Source organism: Hermetia illucens, chromosome 6, assembly GCF_905115235.1.
Source record: "Hermetia illucens chromosome 6, iHerIll2.2.curated.20191125, whole genome shotgun sequence".
Taxonomy (NCBI): Eukaryota; Metazoa; Arthropoda; class Insecta; order Diptera; family Stratiomyidae; genus Hermetia; species Hermetia illucens.
In genome coordinates, this window is record NC_051854.1 from 25,990,295 (window position 1) to 26,018,161 (window position 27,867).

The 27,867-nt window shown below is 42.8% G+C and overlaps 1 protein-coding gene across 1 annotated transcript in view; it reads left to right on the forward strand.

Moving 5' to 3' along the window:
- Nucleotides 1-26,786, forward strand: part of LOC119659848 (serine protease gd-like) — a 50,567-nt gene extending 23,781 nt beyond the window's left edge. The window contains exons 2-5 of the mRNA XM_038068145.1: nucleotides 7,191-7,356; nucleotides 12,663-13,488; nucleotides 13,648-14,046; nucleotides 26,113-26,786. Coding sequence (XP_037924073.1) covers nucleotides 7,191-7,356; nucleotides 12,663-13,488; nucleotides 13,648-14,046; nucleotides 26,113-26,539 — 1,818 coding nt within the window. The 3' untranslated portion in view covers nucleotides 26,540-26,786. The remainder of the gene's footprint in view (nucleotides 1-7,190; nucleotides 7,357-12,662; nucleotides 13,489-13,647; nucleotides 14,047-26,112) is intronic.
- Nucleotides 26,787-27,867: the final 1,081 nt, after the last annotated feature.

Below are 27,867 nucleotides of genomic sequence, written 5' to 3' on the forward strand. Positions count from 1 at the left end.
TCAAAAATTAGAATCCTGCAGTGAAGTACAGACAGTCTAAATTCAATAACCGTAGAACTTATATTTTACATTTGTTAAAGTTTTTAGATGTTTAACTTTCTTTACTTCGTGTCACCGTATGCTCGTTAGAGGCAGAAGTGAGACTCGCTTCATGTGTTTTTCTTCTGCCCCTAACTCATGGCACACTTTTCTCGCCGGTCCTCCATTCCCGTGGCGAGCTCCGCAAAGTGGATAGATCCGCGCCATCTATTCGTTCGTATTCACAACATTTGAAATAAATTTCAAATGCTGCGAATCCTGCCGCGCCACAAGTGGCCCTAGGACAGACCCTTGTGGAACTCCGCATGCCGTTTGGTATGATTTCATTCCTTCATCTGATTCGCAGCATAGAATCCTATCGATTAGGAAGTCGGCAACGATACGCACCAGGTACTTCGCCACGCCTGAGTTGATTAGAGACTCAAGTATCTGGCTCCATCTAGCGGAATTGAAGGCATTCTTCACATCAAGTGTAATCAATCACTGCACAACATTTGCCCTCGTCAAGTGCGGTCTTAGCTGTTTTAGCTACTAGGACAAGTGCATCCGTTGTAGACCTCCCCTTTCGAAAACCGAACTGATTTTTGGAGAGACCGCCATCCTTTTCCGCAATTCGAATTAATCTGTTATAGATTACTCGTTCGAATAGTTTGCCAGTATTATTTAGGAGGCATATCGGCCTATAGGACGAAGCTTCCCCCAAAGGTTTGTTTGGCTTGGGGACTAGAATTAATTTCTGCTTCTTCCATTGTGTAGGAAGTGCTCCTTCTTTAAAGTATGTGGTGAACGCCTCGGCAAACACATTTGGAGCTATTTTGACTGCTTTATTTCCAACAATTTTATCCACAGCTTCGAGGACTTCCTTTTCGGTTACCATGGGAACTTCCGCGGTGTCTATCTCAACAGTGGGAAGGTTAGCGGTACTCATATTCTGTGTCTGTCTGTCTGCCTGTCCGTCACACGCATTTTTCTCAGAGACGGTTACAGCGATTGACACCAAATTTGGTAGAAAGCTGGGAACTATGAACGCTCACGCATACAGTGAGTAACATCCTTTTACGACGAATTTAAGGGGGAGCCCCCATACATGCAAAAGGGGGATGTACAGTTTTTTTCATCAAATGTAGTCATGTGGGGTATCAAATTAAAGGTCTCGATTAGTATTTTTCGAAGCCGGGCTTAGTTTCGCCATGTTTTGAAAAGGTGGGGAGTGCGGGGGGTTGAGAGTGATCATTCCTTTAAGGGGGCCGCCATTCTCAGAAACTACCCAACCGAAAAAGCTGAACAAAATCAGGGGGCTGCCACTATATGGTGCCTGGGCTCCGAAATACCTTCCATACTGATATCTGTACAAATAAAGTTAATAATAAAGTAAGTATATTACTATAATTTTTAGTAATTGGCTGCAAAACCCCCCTTAAGTTCATTCTAGCACCACGAACGCAAAAATATATGGTATAACATAGAGCATAATCTCACCAAGTTTGGTAGAAATCGCATCATTACTAACAAAGTTATAATACTTCAAAGTTGTCGCTTCCTTGCAAATTCAAGACTATGAATGTCAATATAATCCGAAAGTGGATATTCTCACATAATATATGCATATATTACGTGCTACGTACTAAGAAATACACAAAACCTTTCGTACCTGAAGCGTCCGGCTTCCGGTTTCCCGACTTGTTGACCATTCATCATGCAGGATCCCTGCTGCTAGAGATTATTATTTTTAGGTAATTTAAACAAAAAAGCCTTCAAATCATGATTTATATAATATTTATGTGATATCCTGGGTGATCCATAGAACTGTTGCTTGCGCGACCGGGTGTCTTGCTTTGATTTAGAGGGAATAATACTTTGGGGTGTAACAATTTTCGATTTTCCATATTTCAAAGCGAAATTTTTTAATTATCCCTTATCCCTTAAACTCAAACTAAAATTCCTAGTCAAATTTTGTTGAATTTAAATTTAATTCCTTTATAATTTAACTCCCTCTTGAGTAGGCTACCCTTTTTACACTGCACATGATTGTCACGTATTTCTAGACTGATTCATTCATCGGTCATCTTGGGGGATTGAGGATTCCACCGCATAGTGCAGCTACCAAGGAAGTTATCACAACTCTCAATGTGTGACCTTTTCACTTCAACTTCTGCTTTCTATTTAACAGGTTTACGGGATGTGTAGTCTGAGATAGTTATCCGCCCCAATTTGTGTCGGGCCAAACCAATTAGTGCTGTCGGCGAGCGTCCTTCTTCGCCAAAGACAAAACACATGTGAAAACGGTCATGTACTGATTAATATTATTTGGGGGATGCTTCAAGATATTTATTGTCTGCACAGAAAGAACGGTTCCTTACTCAAATTTTTTATTTAAATACGCAATTATCGACATTTTCGGAACATTTTTTTTTCTATACGCATAATTTTGCTCCAGCTTGACAAAAAATCTGAATACTACCTAAAGGCTATCAAAGGTAACGAAGGTTCATGAAAGAGGAAGATTATGACTCTCCAGTACGAGAGAATCAACTGGGCAACTATTAATGACAAAACGACCCCTTACCAGATTCAATCAAACGGGTTCAGAAAGCCCTGAAAGGAGTAACATCTGTTTTCGAGAACGAGTGTCTTAAACCTGGGGAGTCCATACAACAAATAGTGAGCTCATCGAAAAACTAACAGAGGAAGGAAACATACAAGCTAACGAAATGCTGCTGTTATGCGATGCCAAGGCACTTTGTCCAAACACATTTAACAAACAAGCAATAAACCAACCGGGGTTGTGACCCAATACACTGAACAATACCCCATAATTGGAAGAAAAATAAAGGTTTATACTTTTTGCTTTTTGGTCAACTCATCTACGATTAATTGTTTGAAAAGAAAATTAACGTACCCCGATGACACGTCGGAGATAACTTTTGGCAAAAGCGTGGAGCTCTTCAATAACAGTGGCCGTCACTTTTCATGTGCTACTCCCATATTGCAATACAGGAAGAACATCAGCACAGAACAGGATGATCCTGTGAAGAATGTTAATGGTCGGCTTCTCATCAACGATGGTGTCCAACTAAAGAGGCGAAAAGAACATTTTGCTATGATTCTTCGCCGTGTCACATCCGTTGAGGTCACCGTTACATACGGATACGGACTGTTCCGCTAAGCAGAAGAGATTTCGGCCATAAACGCACTCAAAAACAGTAAACCCGCTGGACTTGACGGTCTCCCCGCAGAGTTATTCATCGTTACACCTGCAGTTACTGCATACTGAGATTGGTTTTCGCTTCAGACCCTACGGGTCATCTTAGAGTAGTGCGAGGAGTTTAGATCTCCGCTTCACCTGCTCTTCATTGATTTCGAGAAAGCTTTCGATAGCATGAACGGGGAGTGTATCAGGCGTGCTCTACACAGGAGGTCCATTCCGGAGAAATTAATAACTATTATCAAAGCGACATATGATGGCGCCAAATGTCATGTTCTGTAAAGATGTAAATTCTCAAAGGAATTTGTGGTACAAGGCGGGGTCCGCCAGGGTTTTATCTTGTCACCGATATTATTTCTTCTTGTAAGCGTTCGCTGCGTTGTTCGGAGGAGACGTCCTGGACGTCAATGGACGCTAACATATCTCCTCAAACACTTCGACTACGCTGATGACATCTGTTTGCTCTCTCATTGTGCCATGTAATACGTGTAGATGATTGGGATAACCGAAGTGACCATCGCCACTTTCGTGGTTTCTAGGATAGTTCTGCTCGCGTAAATCAAACTGGAAGGTTTCTTTGACTCTCAACAGAATTTATACGCATAGTGATGAACCCATGTCTCATTGCAAATAATTAATGGCTGAGAGAGCCTTCTCTTTCGAAAATTCTACAGCGTCTTTGTGCCCGCCACTGGAAAATTTTAAACTGGCGAAATCGATCGAAAGATCGCGTTGAGTCCTTTTAGAAATCATAGCCATCAATAATCATCGCATTTGCACTCCCGTGACTTAGATCCAACAATTTAGTCAGCGGTAGATGTCCCATTTTGCAGAAAAACTTTTATGTCGCTTGTTCACATGGAAGGAGTTTCATCCCGAAATTGAAGTCACAAAAAAGTTTATAATAATCCTTTGAGTAACGGTTTAGCAACTTTTTTAACCAGATGAGATCAATATTTTCAATTTGGAATGGGGAGACGAAATTCGAGGAATTGCTGTCGTGCTCTTGACGTTATTATTAGAGTTGACAACAAAATTCTCGTTTATATTTGGCTCATCTTCTCATTTTTTTAAACGTGAAATCTTGTTTTGTCAAAAAATTGCTTATCTTTGACGAGCTTTGCGATTTCGTTGCAGCCAGATTCCGAAGTTCTGATTAGTGTGTGGGAAAACATTTTAAGATAAAAAAACTGGGAATATTTCCGTTCTCTTGCGTAATTCGACAACCAAACTGGTCAAATGGTAGTATAGGTCCCAGGGCGAAACGCGGATTGGTACCCACAATGGAACATAAAACCTGGGAAACGCCTGCTGAACCAACACCAACAGCTCTACTAACAAACCCTGTCTCCACCTCTACGTGGTGACCGCTGGGAGCTCTTTCTTAACGAAAAGCTGCGAGTCTCCCGCGCCTAAAAACGGGACAAATTGTACCAACTGGGTTGGGTTGGGTATGGCTAAAAATCATACACGGAAAACCGAAGTTGCGAAGCCACAACGGGAGCCTCGGATTGGATGGATAATATAACAGTCAACCCGGCAAAGACAAAGGAATAACGATTTACGCATTTTCTCATGGAACGTGCGCTCCCTGTACCGAGATGAAGCTGCCAAGCAGCTAGCCGATACCATGTTCCAATATAGGGCTGATGTGACAGCGTTACACGAGATGCGTTGGACAGGGACCGGTTTCCTGGAGAAGAGTCGCTACACCATATATTATAGTGGCCATCCAGTAAACCATGTGCTCGGAATAGGTTTCTTAGTCAGCCAAAAAATGAAATCTGCTGTTATCGGCTTTGAAAATATAAGTGAAAGGCTATGCACACTAGGCTTCCGAGGCAAATTTAGAAATATAAGCCTCATTAACGTTCACGCCCCTACAGATTAGACTGCAGAGTTGGAGAAGGATACCTTCTACGAGGCAGTAGAACGAACCCTCGAAGCCTGTCCCAGATATGATATCAAAATCGTACTTGGGGATTTTAACAGCCAAGTAGGGAAGGAGCCCGTATTCAGGCGATACGTTGGCCCCAATAGCTTACACCAAAATACAAATGATAACGGTCTGTGGATCATTCAATTAGCAGTGTCACACGAAATGGTTGTTGGAAGTACCAGGTTTGCGCGGAAAGCGGTCCACAAACACACATGGGTCTCTCCAGACGGGACCACTTTCAACCAAATTGACCACGTGCTGATCGAACGCCGCCACCTCTCAGCCTTGATGAATGTCAGAACATATAGGGGGGCCAATATAGACTCGGATCACTATCTCGTTGGCATGATGCTCCGAGCTCGAATAACAACACAACCCAGAATCCGCTCTGACAATCAGGTGAAAGATAACACTGAAGTCATCCGCGAGACCTATAAGAGGGAAATGGATGCCGCAATAACTGCAGTCAACAGAGGACCTGGAGATGAAGCATCAACAAATGATCTTTACAATCACCTGAAGAACGTTATCATAAATACGGCCACAAACATACTTGACCCCAACCGCCAAAAGAGTCGGAACGACTGGATTGATGATGAACGGAACAGAAGAATGCTGCATACCGAGCAATGTTGCATTCTCAAAGAACGCGGGCACGCCCGGAGTTTGATCACGAACTTCGGCGACCAGAGAAGCGACTTCACAGACGGAAAAAGGTAGCGTGGGAGAATCAACAAGTGTGTGAACTCTAAAAGTACAAGGAACAACCGCACCAGGTGCGGAAGTTTTACTAACAAGTCAGCAGGATGAAGCCTTATACACTTCGATGCTCATCCTGCCGAGATAAAGAATGAAATCTGATTTTCGACAGAATGGGCATATTGGAGCGATGGGTTAAGTATTTTGATGAACTGCTCAAGAACCAGAACATCGGCGAGGCGGAAGTTCCGCCAACTGAAGGCGACGAACAAATAATGCCACCACCAAGCATAAAAGAAACAGTCCGTGCAATTCATCGGCTTAAAAATCATAAATCGCCAGGAGCCGATGGAGCTGCAGCCGAATTGGTTAAATATGGAAGCGACCCGTTACACCAAGTGGTTCATCATCTTGTGCTCAAGGTGTGGGACAGCGAATCAATGCCTGACGATTGGCAAAGAGGTATTATCTGTCTCATACATAAAAAGGGAGATATCACACAGAGCAGCAATTATAGAGGTATCACGTTGCTGAGTACCATCTATAAGATATTCTCTGCTATCTTGCTAGGTCGAATAGCCCCATACGCCCAGAACATCATTGGCCCATACCAAAGAGGCTTCACTCCAGGTAAATCAGCAACAAATCAGATTTTCTCTGTGCGACAAGCAATGGGAAAATTGTTGGAATATGGACATCAGTTGACTTTAAAGCCTATGACAGCATAACCAGGATAAAACTGTACACGGCCATGAGAGAATTCGGTATCCTGACGAAATTGATAAGACTGATTATGCTGACGCTGACCAATGTGCGAGGAAACTTAGGTTCTTAGCAAGAAAAATTGTGAACTCTTGGCCGCGTTCGAGAGAAGAATCCTCCGGAGAATTTTTGGCCCCCTACATAAGGTTGGACGATTCCGTAGCACAAATAGCGACGAAATCTATGAGTGATATGATGACCGTCAGGTTGTGGATAAAATCCGGTTCAATAGGTTACGGTGGGCGGGTCACTTAATCCGTACGGGTGAGGATGATCCTTATTTAATGTGTGGGAAAATATTTTAAGATAAAAAAATTCGATAGCTAAAATCACGAGAAAATCTCTAGCTCTAGCGCTAGTTGGCTATCAAAGAATTCAATTTGAGTCAGACAACATTTGCATAACAGACTATTTCGATGAATAACAACAAAGCCTAAAAGGGGCCTGTACTTGCTTTCTATAATAAATTCGACTTTCTATATCTATAGTACTTTCACCGGAAAATCTGCCTAATTTTCATATTTTTTTTTTAAATTTTTCTTCCAGACATATCCGGGTGCTCTTGAAATCTATTCATCACGAGAGGATGCTTTGCAAGCCATCATAGCTAGCAAGCCTGTACTCTACAGAGTTCGACTCCCAGTACAGCAACCTTTACCTCGCGTGACGCAAATCCTATACAACAATCGAGTGATCTGCACTGGACCAGCAGGTAAACATTGAAAAGAATTTTTGGGGAATCCCAAGTGGTGCCGATAAAATAAGCCACGAGCTGTTGAGCACCTTAAATATCTTTTGAATGACCACAAGCACCGTTGAGATCTTTGGAAGCGATTGAAGATTTCAGCTTTGTTCGCAGATAATTATGCTTTTCTTAGGAATACATGATTAGTGTTTTTTGTTGACTTATGGAACTGGTCGTCCAAAGGTGCGCCTGATGGAGGAGTCAGATTAGTCTGAAATCTAAGACGTGACCTTCTAATTTATGATTTGATTCTCATTAGGGTTGCTTTCTGGTGTAGCGGTTTGAATTTTGCGCTAATTATAAACAATTTTTTGCCGAACCACTGGAAAAGTTTGGATAGTTTTTTTGTTGGATGTATTGTAGGCTCCATGCTTGTGAGACCAGTGATTGATTTTTCCATTTTGAGGTCAAATTTGCTAAGCCGGTCTGGAAGTTATTTGCTGAATCAGAAATGTGCTTGATAGATGGAATGTAGTGGTATCACACTTTTTGACTTTGTATAGTTTTATTTGAATATTTGATCTTTGATCTTTCAGACGAAAAAAATTAAACTTATGACAATAAGCAGAACAGGAAATGCCCGACACCATCTTTGAATTTAATTTCAACTTTCATTGGCTTCACGGGGATCTCCCTAAAGAAACAAATATATGTAGATGTCATTTATTCTAATGCCATTCTGTATGGTTTGCAGATTTTATTGCGAATGTGACCTCAATTTGGGTTTATTTTAAATATCAGGGACAAACTGACAAAATCATTTTTATCCAGATTGGATGCTCACTTTTCTTGGAATGTTTTTCTAAAGTGTTTGAAAAATTAATAAAAATTTTTATTCTCTTCAAAATGTCACGTCTCTTTTCTCTCTTTCTGTTGAAAAATCCATAAACAAATATATGTAGTATGTCAACGATTTGCTGACCGCACCTTGTGGTGGCTTTATCAAAGGGCGATCTACAGCTAGTTGTGTGTGTGGTGGGGGAGAAGCTACAGCTTTTGAGCACTTAGGCGCAATTGGTCCATTGTACCCGTCACCCCCATCTAACGGAATATTTCGGATTCGTTAACGTATCGCAGGATTTCCGTTAGTGGATGTGATGCTACCCGTTGCAACTGGAGGACATCCGCATCAAAGATCCGATGCCTGATGCGTCCATAGGCGGGGCATTCGCTTAGGAAATGCTCAGTGGATTCCGCTTTCTCATTACAGGAGGGACACGTATCATCTTGAGTAATTCCTATGATATTTTGAACTAGCTCAGCTAGTGAATTATGGTCTGTCAGAATGCCTACAATACAACAGAAGTCCTCCTGCTTTTCGACAGGATAAACATGGCAGTATGTAGGTTCGGTACTGGCAGGAAATTTTTGTTGTGTCAAGCAGCATTTAGGCTCTGCCACTTGTCATTGTGGGAAGCTTGTTCCCAGTTTTTGAAGACAGACTTAGCCAATGGTACTGATAGTCCAATTACTGGTTCCGGTCCCTCTTTCGCTAAAGCATCCGAGATTTCATTTCCCTCTACACCACAGTGACCAGGTACCCAGAGTAGTTCCACTCCATTGAATCTAGAGATAGAGTTCAAACGGTTTCTGTATTCCTGGACGATTTAAGAGTTTCGGTACGCCGGCGATAGCACGCGAGAGAAGCAGTAACGGCCATGGAAAAGAAAAGATAGAGGAAGGGGGAATAACGTGCAGGTATTTAAGGACGGCTGGTTCGCCACAATCTGTGGCGATTACTTCAGCAGGTTTGCGTATTCGGCGTATGAAGTGGACTGCGGAAAAGAACTTCTTTATCATCCGCTTCTTTTACGAAATAACAACGCAGGGGGCAAGTAATATATTTTCGCCTCTTGTTGCACCAGAGATTCGTCGAATGTTTCCCGCAATACGCTCACGTGATTATGCAGCGGGCTGCATACCAGTACCACTTTATTACTCGCAGCAACACAATCCCAGCCGTTATCAGGGAGTGTATTGGACATGAGGTCATTGTGGAAACTGGTCACCGAGGGTCGATGCGGAGTTGGTAGCATTAGTACTTTTCGACGCACACTTCTTCACTCCCGGCTCGAATCTCCACTGGAGTTCAGGAGTAATTCTAAAGAGCGTGTATAAAATTTTCGGAAATGGACCTTTTACACTGACCTGGTCAGTTTCTTGCATCTTTTATGCATCTCCAGCAAATTCGAAAATTTAATCTCAAATAAATGATGGAATTGCGTCTTGATTGTATGCTCATATGTCGCTATTGCAAACTCAATCACTTGTGTATTGTGGTGTAGTTGCGGCTGTCAGATTGCGAGATCAGAAGATTCGTATTCGCGTGATTGGTTTGGAAAATTTGTCGGGAATTTATTCGTAACTGACTAAGGCAGGAGATTGCAAGACTGTTTCAAATCAGCACTGGCAATACTAGCAGACGGGCGAGAGATAAAGTGCATAGGTTTTATCTGAACACACTAAAGAAGAAAATTTTAGTCGCATGAAGTTGGCTACGACGATATGTTGAACGTAACTCTGTTCAGAATGCAAGGTATGCGAGTAACTAGCGGAGTTTTTCAGATCACTCAAAGAATCCAAACAGCGTGATCAGATAGTGCAGTTTTCGGTAACGAAAGCAAAAGAATATTGGGGTTGATTTTAGAAGTTATCAGCACAGCATGCTGTACTAGATGAATGGATTACCGTTTAAGACAGCCGCTATGCCGGGTATACAGTTACCGAAGAGGAGGCTCAACGAACGATAGACAGTTCGAAGAGTTGAGTTGAAGGGAGTGGTCCTGATCGGATGTGGTGATTACTGACCTTGTCACTAAAAAGGACACGGAGCAGACTCACGGAGATGCAAGGCCCCTTACTTACTTACCAACCCTCTGCGCACCAACAAACCAACAACATTCTTTCCGAAGAACAGAAGGGCTGCTGAATTAGATCAAGGGGTTGTAAAGAGCGACTCATTATCGATTCGCTAGTTGTGGGACAGGCAAAGAAATCTCTTTAGATGTTGTATCGCCAAGGCTTACGACAGCATCCAGTACCCCTGACTAATTGATTTTGTACGTCTGTATCGCATTGACCTGAAATTGGTAATGTTTTTGGCGATTGTCATGGAAGGGTGGGACACTATCTTCTCAGTCCGCTCATCTGAAATATCAAAACCTCAGAACCCGTATGCGGAGAAGCATTCCCCGAGGAAACTCATTGAGGTGGTTTTGCAAGTCACTGAACCCTCTTTGACGTTTTACAAAAAAATGTAGCCTACCTGCTAAGTGCTTACACTTGATGAAGTTGTATACTGGAACTGATGATCATCTTAGGACTTGACTTGTTCAGCCGTGATATTTGGAAGGAATTTTTTGGACGAATGTCGAATCCAAGCCATCTGAGAAAGTCATCACGAGCCACATCCAAGCCATGACCGAGACAGACTTCTACAAATATCGAGGAATTCTGCAAGAACTCATGCTCAATTTGGTCATATGAACAATACTGCGACTTGTAAAGTTGGTGCTGAAATCGAATCTCTCAAAAGAATAAAATAAGCGCATATGTGTTTGGAATATTGTCGTGGATGAAGACCGACCTCAAAAACGTCCCATGGCGGATAGGGACTACTATAACTAAATTCCGAATACACCACCCAAATTCTGCTGTGGAGTAGATGAACCTGCCTCGTGACATTGTGGCGAAAAATCACCGCCGAGTCCACTCGTTACGAACTTATTTTTACAGCAAGAAGCACGCGAGTCCTTTGCGTGCAACCATTTGTAAGGTAGATTCCGAGTTAACTGCAGTTAACTTGAAAGATCGATCTTTCAATCCTCTGAGTAGGGTGAAGTGGGACCAAGAGTGAATCGATGAATGGATGTCGAAAGCAATGTACGGTAAACACGTGAATTGCCTCTGACAGTTGTTTGTTAATCCCAATTTGTCGAACTGGTTGCTGTGTACGGGAGGGTTTATATGTGCCGTCATCGTCGTTCTCAAAGTTTATAAACAACTGATAATGACGGGGCGGGTGGAAGACGAACAGTGCAGAATGTGTGGTTCGGCGTTAGAGATGTTAGACCATATCATTTCTGACTGTACTGTTATGGCGTCATTACAATAGATGGATAAGCATAGTGTTGTATGTACGATGATTCACCAAACATAGGGATGATGTCCCCTGCACTCCCCGCGGAGTGGGTGCCTAACTTCTGACATGCTCTATCCTTCTCAGCTCGGTGTTCACGATGGTGAGCCTAAACCAGCCGCCTGATCTACCCATTGGGATTGCTGGCTGAAGCCACTTTAAGGCAGTCTCATTAGTATACATCAAATCAAGGAGTAATTCACGAAGACCTTCCGCATATACTTTCGAAGAATCGTAAATTATTTATTATATAAATTATAATATTTTGTCCTCCTTAGAAGAAACTCCCAAGATGGCGGTCAGAAACGAGGTTGCCGCTTATGCAAAAGTCCTATGTCCTGCCTTTGGCTTAGTATTCCAATGGAGACTTTTCTCGCTAATTTGATCACTTCCCAACACACTGGTCATAGTCATCATCATACATCGCATATTGCCACACCTGGTAGCGCACGAACCCCCATGTCTTCGATTCGTTGCTTGTATGGGATCAGTTGCGTCCACACCAGTTTCCCTTTCTTCCTGTTTTCCATATTCATGTTTGGGGCAGAATTTTCATTAATATGTCTGATTCTTCTAATTCGGCTTTTTATAGACCTCAGGTCTGTAAAAGTCTTCATGACTTCAACTTCAGTAGCCAGAACGTATGTCGAACATAGAGCGGCTACCTGGTAGCCCATTTTAGCTTGTATTTACTCTCCAGCTCCGACTTCCCACTGCAGATAAGTTTACCTATGAAACCAAGTCCCGTGACTCATCTAATTGAACACTTGGAGTGGAGTTTCTTAAAAGTATTATAGCAATTTGTTGTAGATTAACATTCACTGAATCTGGCGCCCCGGAAATAAGGAAAATAAGAATAACAAGATCTGGATTTGTATCAATGTCGGACCCAATAGGGTGTAATTATATTTTGCTATTATTTGTATCAAATTTGACTATGCTGCCACAGATACTCACTTTTCTGAACTTAAAAAAACATGCGCCTAAACAATTTTCCCTATTTCATGAGCCTATCACTGACAACGATTCAAGGAATAATCGCTAACTGCATATAAAGTACCTGCACATTTCGCTAATCCCTTATAAATTAAATATAGTTGTTTTTAGAATATTAAAGAAAGCATTTTTTTTTTAGATTATGGACCGATTCTCACATCTATTAAACTGGAACATACACTCCACACACAGCTAGCAGCTCAGCAATTGGCCAGTCAGAGTCCTGCTCCAGTTTACCAAATTTACGTCCCCGACTCAGGAGTTTCTGGAACTTTTGACGTACAAACCGTTCCAAACGTGAATCAAAGAGATGAAAACTACAACAGATATGAAGTTACCAATAATCAAAGGTTGCCGACATCGGATACCAACCGCCAACCAACTCCCCAAGTATCCTCAGTGCCGATTTATAGTGAGCCTGCAAGACGACCATTTAGACCGTTGCCTGCGCCAGTGGACGCTATACCTTCTCCCTCAAGGGAAGAAGTATATCAGAACAACTACGACCAAATCACAAGGCGACCGGCACAGACTTCAGTGGACAGCTTCAACACCCCACAAAGAGGGGAAGTATACGAACGACCTATTCAGCAACCAACAAGACAAACTACAACAACCAAACCTCCACCAAGGAGGAATCCCCCGCGTACATCATCAAGTTCAGTGTCTAGTTCCAATACAAATCGTCGACCTAGTTCATCAAATCAGCAGTCGCAATTGACTGGTTCCAAGACGCAACAATCGAGTTCAAACCAGCAATATTCCAGTTCGCAACAGAGGCAGCCAAGCACGACGAGACGGCCATCAAGCTCTAGCCAACAGAGACCCAGCTCCAGCTCCAGCCAAAGCCAATCAAGTTCGCAGCAACAACACTCTCCTCCGAATCGCAGGGAGTCCAACCCGCAGAGTGCTAGCCAACTTCAGTCTACCTCAAATAATAGGCAATCTAGTGGGGATAGTGAACCGTGAGTATTCCTTAAATCATCCCCCTCAAATCACTGTTGAGTCCGCACAGTTTGGGTCGCCGAATTGTAGCCAACAAGTACCAACAGGTCGACAACATTGTTACATTTAATAACGGTCTTATAAGATTCTACTGACCTTTTTTTTCAAATTTATTCCAGGAGTAAATTGGCAGCAATCAATAAAATCTGTGGCATGACTGATAGCAAATTCAACGTGCGACCTCTTGTTGTCGGTGGCGATGATGTAAAGCGGGGAACATGGCCCTGGCTTGCTGCCATCTACATCAACTCGCCCACATCCCTTTCATTTCAATGTGGAGGGAATTTGATAACGAATCGATTAGTGCTGACTTCCGGGCATTGTTTCTATCTAAATCATAAGAAATACACGGCAAGTGACGTTATTGTGTTTTTGGGTCGACACAATATTTTAAGTTGGGAAGAAAAAGGATTTGTTTCGTCTAGCGTGGATGGGGTCTATATACATCCTGACTACAAACATGATGCACTATCATTTGATGCGGATATTGCTATTGTTTTGATGAAAAATGAAGTGAGGTAAGTTTCGTTATTTGATGCGTATTTGAATCTTTTTTTTACAGTATGGCAGTGCGAACTTTGGAAAAGCAAGTCCTTGGAAAAATGGGCGAGATCCTCGTCCAGTAAAAACTCGCTCATTTCCTCTTTCCCATCTTTACTACAAGTACTAAGTATTATTTTATGGAGCACGGAGGATCTCTCTAAATACGCTTCCCGGACCGCGTATTCAGATTGGCATTGACTAAGTTCTCAGGTCTCACTTTGGAACTTTTGGGAATAGAATAGTGCACACTCGAGTCTTCGATGATTTAGTCTCCCTCGGGCCCGCTGGCAATGTCTGCAAGCTCGGAGCCATGCAGATCGTAATTGAGTGATATCCCTTTACTACGAGTAATTTGACTGCCCGCTTGGGTATGCCCAACATATCGGCAAAGAGGCATTGCATATATTACTGTATCAGTCTCACCATAGTGGAACCTTCTAGGTTCTCATCATCATCATCACGGCACAATAACCGGTATCCGGTCTAGGCCTGCCTTAATAAGGAACTCCAGACATCCCGGGTTTGCGCCGAGGTCCACCAATTCGATATCTCCAAAAACTGTCTGACGTCCTGACCTACGCCATCGCTCCATCTTAGGCAGGGTCTGCCTCGTCTTCTTTTTCTACCATAGATATTGCCCTTATAGACTTTGCGGGCTAGATCATCCTCATCCATACGGATTAAGTTCTGCCTAGCTGAAAACGTCTCCATAAATACATCCTAATCGCGGGTTCTTCTAGTGTAGCGGCAGTTTTTAATGGTCCACGCCCTGTAAGGTGGCAGACTTCCTTTCCTTCTTCAACATTTGTCCCCCTTGGTAGTGGGTTTTACTCTTGTAGATTGATTTCGCCGCTTCTAGTTTAGATAATGTTGATAGGTTTTCAAATTAACTTTTACTGCATCGAGTCATCATTCTTTAGGATGGTTCTCTAAATGAACACCACTGTGGTGCGTCAAATCCTAACGTACGACTCTATTGCATGGTGGCAGAATTTGAGCGAAAATGCAATAGAATGAAGCTTAATAGGATTAAAAAAAACCACGTGTGCAGATACTGCTGGGGCTCTGCAGTCCTGCCCGGTAGATGCTCTCAATGTTCTCCTGCATCTCTTCCCCCTGGACCTCCACATTAAATACGTTATGGTGTGCAGTGCCGTTAGACTATGTCAGCTTGGATGCTGGGCAACGAAGTCCCACGGCCACAGTAACATCCTAGACGAAGTACCTCGGAAAATCTGAGCATTCCCTGCGGATTATGCCACACCCAAGGTCACCCTCCTCTGGATTTTCGGGCATAGGAGCATAGAGGGAAATGAGCAGGCCGACAGATTGGCCAGACTGCGGATACTGTCGGTGTCTCGTTGGCGGCTGCCAAGGGCGCACTACTTAGCAGCCGCGGGTCTTAGATGGCGAAGGCTTTCCATCTGTGCCAAGTCAAGGAGAATTTGGCCCGCTTATAACATAATCCGATCACGAGAGCTCTTGTGCCAGACGCGTGCAAATGCTTTCAAGATGACAAGGGGGCAAGGGACACGGGCCCATAGGGGACCATGGCGCCACGCTCGGCAAACCCTACAATTCCCATTGCCGAAGCTAGGGAGAAGGGGGGAGGAACCCTTATGCATTTTTTCCGCGATTGCCCAGCTCAAGCTAGAGTCAGGCGAAGGACATTTGGCAAATCATTCTTTGGGCACCTCAGAGAGATTTCTGGCTGCAGGGTGGGAGCGCTGTTTTCCTTCGTGAATGCTACGGGTTGGCCGTGAAGATCTTAGCCGGCTTCACCCTGCCTCCTTGCACTCATAACAGCAGTCACGGTTTAAGGAGTTTCTGACATCAAAACGGCGCACTATAGTGCTAATTGGGTTCCTTGGAGCGGCCACTGACACCTACCATCCCTCTCTCCAAGAGTCACTAGCTGTGAACTACCATCCTATCTCGCTTCTTTCATCTTGTTCTAATACGTCAACGGCTCCCCGGCGCTTCGGTCGTCTCATTATGAAGGAACAGCATGGTTTCATGAAACATGGATTCACTGCTTCAAATTTGTTATTCTTTACTTACTTCGTTGCTAAATGCCTTAATTCACGCCAGGAGATACATGTTATTTATACCGGTTTCGCCAAAGCCTTTGGTACAGTTGACCACAATGTTCTTCCCCCTAAATTCTCTCTACTCAACTATCCGCCCCTTCAATCATCTCATGGCTTTACTCCTACTTCTCATACCGTTCCTGTAAATTTTCTTTCCATGAACACTCATCCCGTTCCTTCTCTTTTCTCTGGTGTTGAATAAGGTTCTGTACCTGGCACACTACTATTCGTATTTCTTATCAATGACTTCCTCGCTATCCTCACTTGTCCGTGTTTGTTTCGTTTCCCCCGAACTGTGCTCTCTTACAGTCCAACCTTGATAACTTGGTCCGTTGGTGCTCGGTTAATAAGCACTTCATTGACCTATTATAGAGGACCCTAATGACTAATGAACATGTGTTTGATAGCTTGGTGCACATTGTACTCGTCCATAATAAAAACGGACAGCGATCTCTATTCAACTGATAATTTTTCGCCTTCGATATTGGTGTTCTTGGTAAGGTCTTCCTCGTTTGAACACTCCCGTCCTAAGCTGTAAATCACTTGCAGCATTTGATGTTCCGGTAAACAAGTTATCCGCCACCGAGGCACTGCAAGTTTCCTCCTTATCTCCTCTTTCATATTGGTTTTGTTTTCTGGGTATCTTTCCGAAAGTCATTTTGGTCTATGCACCAGAAATGAGAAGATACGTGCCCATGTAGAGTCAGAAACGAAAGCGCATTAACACATATTTACACATCAATAAGTATGCTCCTATTCGTCACCTGGGGCCACGCCTGATGTGATATTTTCGCAACTCCTCGCAGGTTTGTGTATCCGTCACACACATTTTTCTCAGAAATAGCTACAGTGATTGATACGAAATTTAGTGGGTGGGTGGGTACTGTGAATCCCCCACTTACAGTGCTTTAAATCCTTTCAGATTGAGCTTAAGTGGGTTCCCCATACTTCTAAACGGGGTAAATTTTTTAAAGGTCTCGATTAGCACTAGCTCAAACATTCATTGAATCTGAATAAACCAAAGGTTTTAGTGCCCAACCCCAATGCAGCTGGCACTATCACTGGCGGTGGCACCGATTTTCTTACAGCTTTCTCCTTTGGAGACCTGAGTGTACTCTTCGAAGACAAACTTCGTTTCAGTTTTCCCTTCATTGACATTATCAATCGAGCTTACAAAATGTCTGATTTATTTACGTTCCTCCACTGACTTCACCTCAACTCAGCTCTCCTTTTCAACACTTTTCAACTCCCTTGGCAGAAACATTATTGAGTATTGCTGTGTAGTCTGTTCCCTTCCGTAACTGTGACTGTTGTGCTCTTGAAGCTGTAAATTCAACCGGATCCTCTTTTTCAAAAAGAATCATCCCCGAGTAGATCATCCGTCACGGCTTCATATCCTCAATGTCCCTTCCGCCGCATCTTCCTTGATATGTGTACCCTTTTCAAACTCTGTAATTGCCTGATGGACTGTTCTGTCAACTTAGATATTATTTTTCGCTTCACCCCCCGCAGTACACATAGTGCAGGCATTTTTAAAATATCCTTCGCGGAGCTCGACATATGCTTTCATTCCCCGATTAAGCGTAAGTTAAGCCATTTGCCTGCTTCTCCCTCTGAGGACAATATTTAATCGGGAATTTACCCTCTCTATATTGTCTTTAATTAAGTAAATAAATTAAACTCTTCCCAACGATTTTACCTTTGTCAGCTTTTTATAATTTCCTCTATTTTTCCTGCAACCCAGATTGGCTTAAGGGGATGTCTCATTCTACAGTGAAATTCATGATGAATGGATCTACGGCCGAAATGCCGTTAGGAATGATTGGGCTCGACTTTGAACTTATCCTGCTGATGCAGGCCTCCCACCCGCACGGCATTAAGGGCGATGATAATGAAACTGAAGCACGCAGTCTCATTGAAAACAAAAATAAGGACGAAAGGGAATGGAGAAGCTACTCAAATATTCTCTGTTTCACTGCTCGTAATCCGGTAGATACGATAATCATCAGATGTATATGACCGCTATCGATGTATGTTCCTGCAAAATTTTCCGAGAATAGCATTCCTCCTCCCACTTGTAGAATAGTAAGTTCCATTGCATGCCATGGGACAACAAGTCTCCAATTATCCTCTTGAAATAGTAATTAACCTTCTTAACATCATCATCATCAACCGTGCAACAACCGGTATCCGGTCTAGGCCTGCCTTAATAAGGAACTCCAGACATCCTGGTTTTGCGCCGAGGTCCACCAATTCGATATCCCTAAAAGCTATCTGGCGTCCTGGCCTACGCCATCGCTCCATCTTAGCCAGGGTCTGCCTCGTCTTTTTTTTCTACCATAGATATTACCCTTATAGACTTTCCGGGTGGGATCATCCTCATCCATACAGATTAAGTGACCCGCCCACCGTAACCTATTGAGCCGGATTTTATCCACAACCTGACGGTTATGGTATCGCTCATAGATTTCGTCGTTATGTTGACTACGGAATCGTCCATCCCCATGTAGGGGGCCAAAAATTCTTCGGAGGATTCTTCTCTCGAACGTGGTCAAGAGTTCACAATTCTTCTTGCTAAGAACCCAAGTCTCCGAAGAATACATAAGGACTGGCAAGATCATTGTCTTGTACAGTAAGAGCTCTGACCCTATGGTGAGACGTTTCGAGAGGAACAGTTTTTGTAAGCTGAAATAGGCTCTGTTAGCTGACAACAACCGCGCGCGGATTTCATCATCGTAGCTGTTATCGGTTGTGATTTTCGACCCTAGCTAGGAGAAATTGTCCACGGTCTCAAAGCTGCATTCTCCTATCCTTATTCTTCCCATTTGACCAGCACGGTTTGATGTTGTTGGGTGATTCGTCTTCGATGCTGACGTTCCCATCATATATTTTGTCTTACCTTCATTGATGTGCAGCCCAAGATCTCGCACCAATCGCCGCCTGCTCGATCTGGATGAAGGCAGTTTGTACGTCTCGGGTGGTTCTTCCCATGATGTCGATATCGTCAGCATAGGCCAGTAGTTGAGTGGACTTAAAGAGGATCGTACCTCTTGCATTTACCTCAGTATTACGGATCACTTTCTCGAGGGCCAGGTTAAAGAGGGCTCATGATAGCGCATCCCCTTGTCGTAGACCGTTGTTGATGTCGAATGGTCTTGAGAGTGATCCTACTGCTTTTATCTGACCTCGCACATTGGTCAGGGTCAGCCTAGTCAGTCTTATTAATTTCGTCGGGATACCGAATTCTCCCATAGCCGTGTACACTTTTACCCTGGCTATGCTATCATAGGCGGCTTTAAAGTCGATGAACAGATGGTGCAACTGTTGTCCATATTCCAACAGTTTTTCCATCGCTTCCCGCGCAGGGAAAATCTGATCTGTTGCTGATTTACTTGGAGTGAAGCCTCTTTGGTATGGGCCAATGATGTTCTGGGCGTATGGGGCTATCCAGCCTAGCAAGATAGAGGAGAATACTTTATAGATAGGTACTCAGCAACGTGATACCTCTATAATTGTGGTAAGTTTAGTCTAGATAATGTTGAAAGGTTTTCAAATCAGCTTGTACTGCATCAAGTCATCATTCTTTACGGAAGTTGCCACCTCGTCATCTGAATGGAGTTGGTTCGGGCATTAAGATCGAATGTCTGTGGCAATAAAGTCATTAGCGTCAAAGAGCCGATTAGGACAGCAACAAAGTACTACTTGTAGGAATCTGTCAATCTCGGCGATGGTGATCTCAGGAGATTCAAGGGAATTTTCAGGTGTCTCTTTGTTTGAAATAACTGAATTGAAATTTAGGAATGTAGACTTAGGACGTTAGTGTAGTAGGGGTTCAAAGAAAACCACTACTTCGGATTTGCATTGAGACTTCGAACTCTGTGCGTACGAGTCACGAGATATAGTGAATCTCACTCAAGGAAGCAAGTACTTACCACTAATATAGCTGGGGATTACGATTCACGTAAATTTCTCCATGCGTGTTGCTAGATGCACCCAAATGAGGTAACAATTAGTGTGTTATTAATATGTAAAGCTCGGAATAAAAATGCTGATGACATGCATGTCTCAAATATGGTAAGAGCAGACTTAACTGTTACGACGTTTGGTCAACGATCATGACCTGGGATTGTATCCGCTAAAAAGGGTGACACGCTTTTCAACTACAGGATCTTACATTCCCGGAATGCCTGGTATCTCCAATTTAAGTGACACATATCTTGTCAATTTCAACCTATTTCGGAAGTTTATTTAGAGGGATCCTCTTTATGCATGAGAAAGGGCCTTAAAATTGACAATATGGTCGTAATGGACATTCTAAATGCTAGCCTGGGCTTTGATAATTTGATAACACATATATTGCGGGGATATCCGCTTCATGACCATAAAAAAACTGGTGGAATGATTTCTGAAACTTCCACCACTTTCTAATCGGCGAATATATAATAGTTCGAACATTGGGCCTGACCTGAGTTTGGTTCGGATTTGGCTGACTGTAAATTGACATTTAATTAGATCGATCACAATGCATTAAACATTTCATTTAGGGTTAGTGAATCCTAATAAACGGCGCTCATCATTTCAACTCAAATTAGTACAAATGATTTTTGGCACCACTAGGGTACTTTCAGGCAGTCACAGGTCTCCTGATAGTCCGACGACAAAATTCACTACGCCCTCAATTACATTACATTGTGTGGAGCTCCATCACTGGAAGATGAATGTTAAGATCCTGAAGGAGGGTCTCCGTCTAGAGTGCCTAATTGGAGAGGGGGTGAAAGATATTTGCGAGTTGCCGGCTTTTTCGTCAATAGTAGCTCATAGCATTCTGAAAAGCATGAAAGAGCATCGCACCTTGAAATAATTTGAAGACGGGGTCGGGCCACGCTACTGATATTTTTTGTCCCGTTTCATGATATCCTTACCCAAAGACTTTTAATCATCCGCTTTTCCTCTCACTGAATTATGGACCTTTTCCGAAGGAGTGGCGGAGAAGGCGAATTGGCCTGAAGGTAAATGTCAAGAAAATCATCGTTCACAGTCTGACATGTCAGAAAAGAACTGAAGTTGATCCTTCGAAGGATGGTTGAATATATCATCATCAACGAGCACTCCAAAGGCCCTCTTTTTAGCATGCTAGAATTGGCTAGGGTAAACCCTGAATCTAATTGAATCGATGAGTGGTCAACGTAAAAAAAAACTGATTTCAATAAGGATGCCTTTATTAATGACGTCTGTTAATGATCACATAACGGTAACTGTTGATCTTCATTGGTTGTCTCCCAAGAGGTAATGTGATAATAAAACTCCAAGATTTCGCTACTCCTATATTTTAAAATTCTTTTTAAGTCATCGATCTTCTTGGCATTGATTGGTAATGGTTTTTTGTAGGCTGGTTCGTTTAGAAAGGTTGGAGTGACATGAGGCTTGAGCAGATTAAAAGTAGTATTTATATCTAGTCCTCCGATAAAAGAACTAGTTGAAATATAACCTGGTGTAGAACTGTCATAGATTAACTGACAATAGGTAGAAACTGAGAAAGCTTCGATATTTACTTTGACTACTGATTTGCAGGTTTTTTTATAATACTTTGGCTACCAGCTTTTGAAGTCCGTTACATCAGTATATTTAATTACTAAAACTGTAAAGGGTGCTTACAATCATGTGCTCATAATCTCATCATCATGGCATCTTATGATTCGTATAACGTTTCCGAAATCTCTATCGCATGGTAGGAAGAAGTGACCACGTACAGGGAAATATTGAAAAAGAGCTTTGACCCTCTGATGAGACGTGAGCAGAACAGTTTTTGTAAGCTGAAATAGGCTCTGTTGGCAGCCAACAACCATACGCGGATTTCATCGTCGTAACTGTTATCGGTTTTGATTTTCGACCCTAGATGGGAAAAATGATGAACGGTCTCAAAGTTGTACACGGCTATCTTTATTCTTCCCGTTTGACCAGTGCGGTTTGATGTTATTGGTTGGTAGATTTTTGGTGCTAACGTTGCCACCATATACTTTGTCTTGCCTTCATTGATGTGCAGCCAAAGATATCGCGCCGCCTGCTCCATCTGGACGAAGGCAGTTTGTACGTATCGGGCCGTTCTTCCCATGATATCGATATTGCCACCACAGGCCAGTAGATGGGTAGACTTAAAGAGAATCGTACCCGTCGCATTTATTTCAGCATTACGTATCACTTTTTCCAGGGCTAGGTTAAAGAGGGTGCATGATAGGGCGTCCCCTCGTCTTAGACCATTGTTGATATCGAATGGTCTCGAGAGTGATCCTGGTGTTTTTACCTGGTCTCGTACATTGGTCAAAGTCAACTTAACCAGTGTTATTAAGTTCTTTGGGATACCGGATTCTCTTATAGCCGTGTACAGTTTTACCCTGGCAATGCTATCATAGGCGGCTTTAAAGTCGCTTGCCGTAAAGACAAAATCTGATCTGTTGCTGATTTGAATGCTATAGGACAATGATGTTGTGGGCGTATGGGGCTATTCGATCTAGCAGATGAAACTCTGCAAAATGATACCTCTATAATTGCTGCACTGTGTGATATCTCCCTTTTTATGTATGACACAGATAATGCTTCTTTGCCAGTCATCAGGCATTGATTCGTTGCCCCACACCTTAAGCAAAAGTTGATGAACCACTTGGTGTAATTGGTCGCCTCCATATTCAACCAATTCGGCTGTAATTCCATTGGCTCTGGCGACTTATGATTTTTACGCCGATGAATTGCAAGGACTGTTTTTTCTATACTTGGTGGTGGCAGTATTTGTCCGTTGTCTTCAGTTTGCGGGACTTCCAACTCACCGATGTTCTGTTTGTTGAGCAGCTCAGCAAAGTACTCAACCCATCGCTCTAATATGCCTATTCTGTCGAAAATCAGACTTCCCTCTTTGCTGCTGACTTGTTAGTAAAACTTCCGCCTCTGCGCCTGGTGTGGTTGCTCCCTGTACTTCTTGAGTTCATAGACCTGTTAGTCCTCCCAGGCTTCCTTTTTCCGTCTGTGAAGTCGCTTTTCCTCTCGCCGGAGCTCATGATAAGTCTCCGCAAGTGCTCGCGTCGTCTGTAAATTCACCATTACCGGTATGCAACATTCTTCAGTTTCCTTGCTAGCTTGCATTCATGGCCGAACCAGCCGTTTCGACTCTTTTGCAACTGGGGCCAAGTATGTTTGTGGCCGTATAAATGGTAACCTTCTTTAGGTGATTATGAAGATTATTTGTTGATGCTTCATCTCCAGGATCTCTGTTGACTGCAGTTATTGCGGCATCCATTTCCCTCTTATAGGTGTTATGGAGGGCTGTCTTGTGGATGGCTTCAGTGTTAACTCTCACCTGGTTGTCAGAGGGGATTCTGGGTGGTGTCGTTATTCGAGCTCAGAGTACCATGTCAACGAGATCGTGATCCGAGTCTATATTGGCCCCTTATATGTTCTGACATTCATCAAGGCTGAAAGGTGACGGCGTTCAATCAACACGTGGTCAATTTGGTTGAAAATGGTCCCGTCTGGAGAGGCCCACGTTTGTTTGTGGACCGCTTTCCACGCAAACCAGGTACTTCCAACAACAATTTCGTGTGACATTTGTAATTGAATAATCCGCAGTCCGTTATTATTTGTATTTTGATATAAGCTATGGGGGCCAACGTAACACCTGAATACGGGCTCCGTCCCTACTTGACTGGTAAAATCTCTAAGTATGATTTTGATAACATACCTGGGACAGGCTTCGAGGATTCGTTCTACTGCCTTGTAGGAGGTATTCTTCTCCGACTCTGCAGTCTCCTCTGTAGGGGCGTAAACTTTAATGAGGTTTATATTTCTAAATTTGCCTCGCAAGCGCAGAGTGATTAGCCGTTCGCTTATATTTTCAAAGCCGATAACAGCAGGTTTCATTTTTTGGCTGACTAAGAAACCTACTCCGAGCACATGGTTTACTGGATAGCCACTATAATATAAGGTGTAGTGACTCTTCTCCAGGAAACCGGTCCCTGTCCAACGCATCTACTGTAGCGCTGTTACATCACCCTTATATTGGAATAGGGTATCGGCTACCTTGGCAACACCATCTCTTTACAGGGAGCGCACTTTCCATGAGAAAATGCGCAAATCGTTATCTCGTTTTCGTTGTAGGGTTCGTCGTTGTGTAATAAATCCAGTCCGAGGCTCCTTTTGTGGCTCCGTAACATGTTGTTTTCCGTGTAGGGTCGTCAGCCCTACCCAGCCCCCAACCTGGAGGGGCTCGCCTTCATCCTTTTGCGTCTGCAGTTTTTCGTTAAGAAAGAGCTCCCAGCGGTCACCACGTGGAGGTGGAAATAGGGTTTGGTAGTAGAGCTGTTGGTGCTGTTTCAGTAGGCGTTTCCCAGGTTTTATGCTCCATCGTGGGAACCAATCCCCTGGGACTTATACTACCCTTTGACCACCGTCTCACCACTTGCTGAACATAAAACGGAAGTAGTTCTAATCAACGAGGGGTGAAAGAAACAACAGTGGAAACTAAAATTTGGGAATAAATAATTTGCTCCCCATTAGTGCTTAAATACTTGGGAGTAATGATCGACAGAAAGCTTAACTTCATGAAACATATTGAGTATTTAACTAAAGGCTCTTCCATCGCTGTAATCTTACCTGTAGTATTATTTCAAGGATATTTAGTTCGTGGCAACGCTAAACAGCTCCACTACGGGCAACTGTTCTGAAAAATAAGTTAAACTGCAGAAAAAAAGGAATGGTGTATCGGTTAAATGTACCCTTGAGATATAGTGTTTGTTGGACAGCATCTGGCGAAGCAGCATGCTATTAGGAGGCATGCTTCCTATCGCGGAATGGCAAAAGAAATGGGAGGAGTCAGAAACTGTTCATTGGACAAATCGCGTCATTTCGGACATTCGAAGATGGATTGAACGAAGTCACGGGAAAATAAACACAGTTCTTGACGGGACATGGAGGTTATCGTGCATACCTATATCAATTTTGGCAAGATGATTCATCATAGTGCCCAAGATCCGATAATATAGCTGTTCTATATTTTATTATATACGTACAAGATTGGAGTCTGTCACAGATAGGCACTTTACACCTGCTTACATTGTAGCGTTCACGCTGGAGTCAACGGAGGCAAGTTGGAAAGGTCTTGGGAACTAACCTTCATGGTTTCGTGAACAACTTGGGTAAAGAGAATTCCGAATGCGCCAAAATTCGGGACTGATTTAGTCCCGCGATGTAATGTTTTAGAGCAGTTCCGTAGAGGGAATGGTAGGGAAAGGAGGTGGTTTTAGTGAGTATGACCTTCACAAAATTGCTCTATTTTATTACGAAATACAACTATCTGGTCTAGGCTCACTTCAGGACCTTTCTAGTACTTAGTTTTCATTTTTTTTAAACAGTTGATCACTTCTGAATTTTACATAGACTAAAACGAAAACGCAATTGTTGCTAAAGGTTTTCAACTTTGATTGCTTGAACTCTACGTCTATTCTTAATGAACACATTGGGGAAATCGACTTCAAAGATACATGACAGGGTAAACCGTGATGACCGTGAAAGCTTTATGATTTAATCTACATCTGTTGTTCATGGTTTGTCAACAATTGAATGGTTAATCCTTCTGGGAACGGATTAATTCCTAGGAAAGTGGCTTGAAATAAAGGAACGCCCATTCGTTTGTAAAGCGCTTAAAATAATGAAGGAAAGCGTATTTCTGATAATATCGACAACATTAAATCATCCCACCCATTGCATATAAAGACAGTCACAGACCGTACGCTGTCACCAAATTTCATGATAATAGGTTCAGCCGTTCTGGAGTAAATTGGGTGTCACAGGTAGACAGAGACACATTGGGTCCAAACTACTAATATTTTTGTGAACTCCAATTTTTATAATGATTTTTGTTTTCAGAAATGTTCAGATTCACTTACGTTGCATTCTTATTTTCAGATTTACCGAATACATTCGACCTGTTTGCCTTTGGCCGCGACGATCAACTACTGACGACATTGTAGGAGAAAGAGGAGTGGTTGTAGGTTGGGGTCGTAATGAAGCTGGTCAGAGCGTTAGTTCTGTTCCGAAACGGATCGAAACGACCATTGTATCTGATCTTGATTGCATCCGATCGAATGAGCAATTCCGACTGTTGACATCAAATCGAACCTTCTGCGCTGGCGATAAAAATGGAAATGGTCCTTGCACTGGTGATTCTGGGGGAGGATTGATGATTTATCGAAGCAAGAAATTTTGGCTACGGGGAACTGTTTCCGCTTCCTTACTTGACGCGAGCAGACACTCATGCAACTTGAATGAGTATGTTGTCTACGTGGATATTTCCAGGTTTCTGGACTGGATAAAGTCCTTTATGCTATTGTAAGTTAGAGTATTGCATTTGCGCTTATTGCAGGGATTTCTGTGCATTTTACTTTTGTAGTGATAGTAGTTCTTTGAATTAGTTTTACATGGACCATATTTAAGATATGTATTGTAAGCAGACACTCAGACAAGCTGACTATAAGAAAATTGACATAGTTGCCATAGTACATTCAGAGAAAAATATTTGGAACCAACTCTGACGTGCGTATGTAATTGAATCGACAAATATACCTTAATTTATAATATAATGATATCAAAAATATTTTTTAATGACTGAATATGCAAGTACTTGAATTGCAAATATAGTAATCATAATCACCCACTTTGGGCGCCAAAATAAAAATATCTAATTTTTACATTTAGATTAAAAATCAAAGGATATTTTGGCATAGTAATAAGATTTTGAGCTGAACAGGGGCGTACGCTGATGACATAACTTTAATGGAACGACCAATACAATGTCTGAAGGAGATACTTTTGGGCCCAGTTCGATGGCATGGGAAGTTGAGCTGAAAGGAGATAAGTATATCGTTACGCGGTGAAATCTGGGTGGTAAGCATCTGTTTTTACAACTCGTGAAGCTAAGCAATCTGCAGTCGACTAAGAACGTGCAACTTCTGGAGGAGACATTCAGAGGCAGAGTCCAAGGAAAATTGCCCAGATAAGCAATGATACGAAGACTGAATTGATAAAAATAGCAGATCGTTTTTAAGACCATCTAGCTAGAGGCTGTGAGCGTTGAACCGACAAAACTGATAACAAATTGCCAATCTCCACTGCCAATAAATAAGGATAAGATTTAATTTTTGGTGTGATGCAATAATTTCAAATTTCAATTCATAGATGTGTGGTTGGACCAGGACGCTATACAAGGTACACCATCGGAAAGAGCCCTCCATACCACGAAATGTATCGCGAAGGCAAGCGACTCATCGATGTCGAAACGTTATACTTTCCCTAGTAGAAGTCCCAACTGCTGGTGGAATAATGAATTGTCGGATCTTCTGTCGGTGTGCCATCGGACCAGACGAGCGGCCCGAAGAAACCTGAAGCTGCAGCGAAGCAAAGGGGACTGCTTCAAGCAACTCTGCGCAGAGGCGGATATAGACCCATGGGGAAGCGCCTACAGGGTTGTGATGGGGAGATTTAGAGGTCAGGCAACTCCACAAATTACATGTCCCGATCTACTACTGAGAATCGTTCAGGGTTTCTTTCCTCAGGAGAACATAAGGGGTTACAGTCTACATACATCTTCAGATGTGGCTGTAATATCCGCAGTAATGAAGGAATAAGTACTGGAGGTTTGGGGTAGGCTGGGATACAACAAAG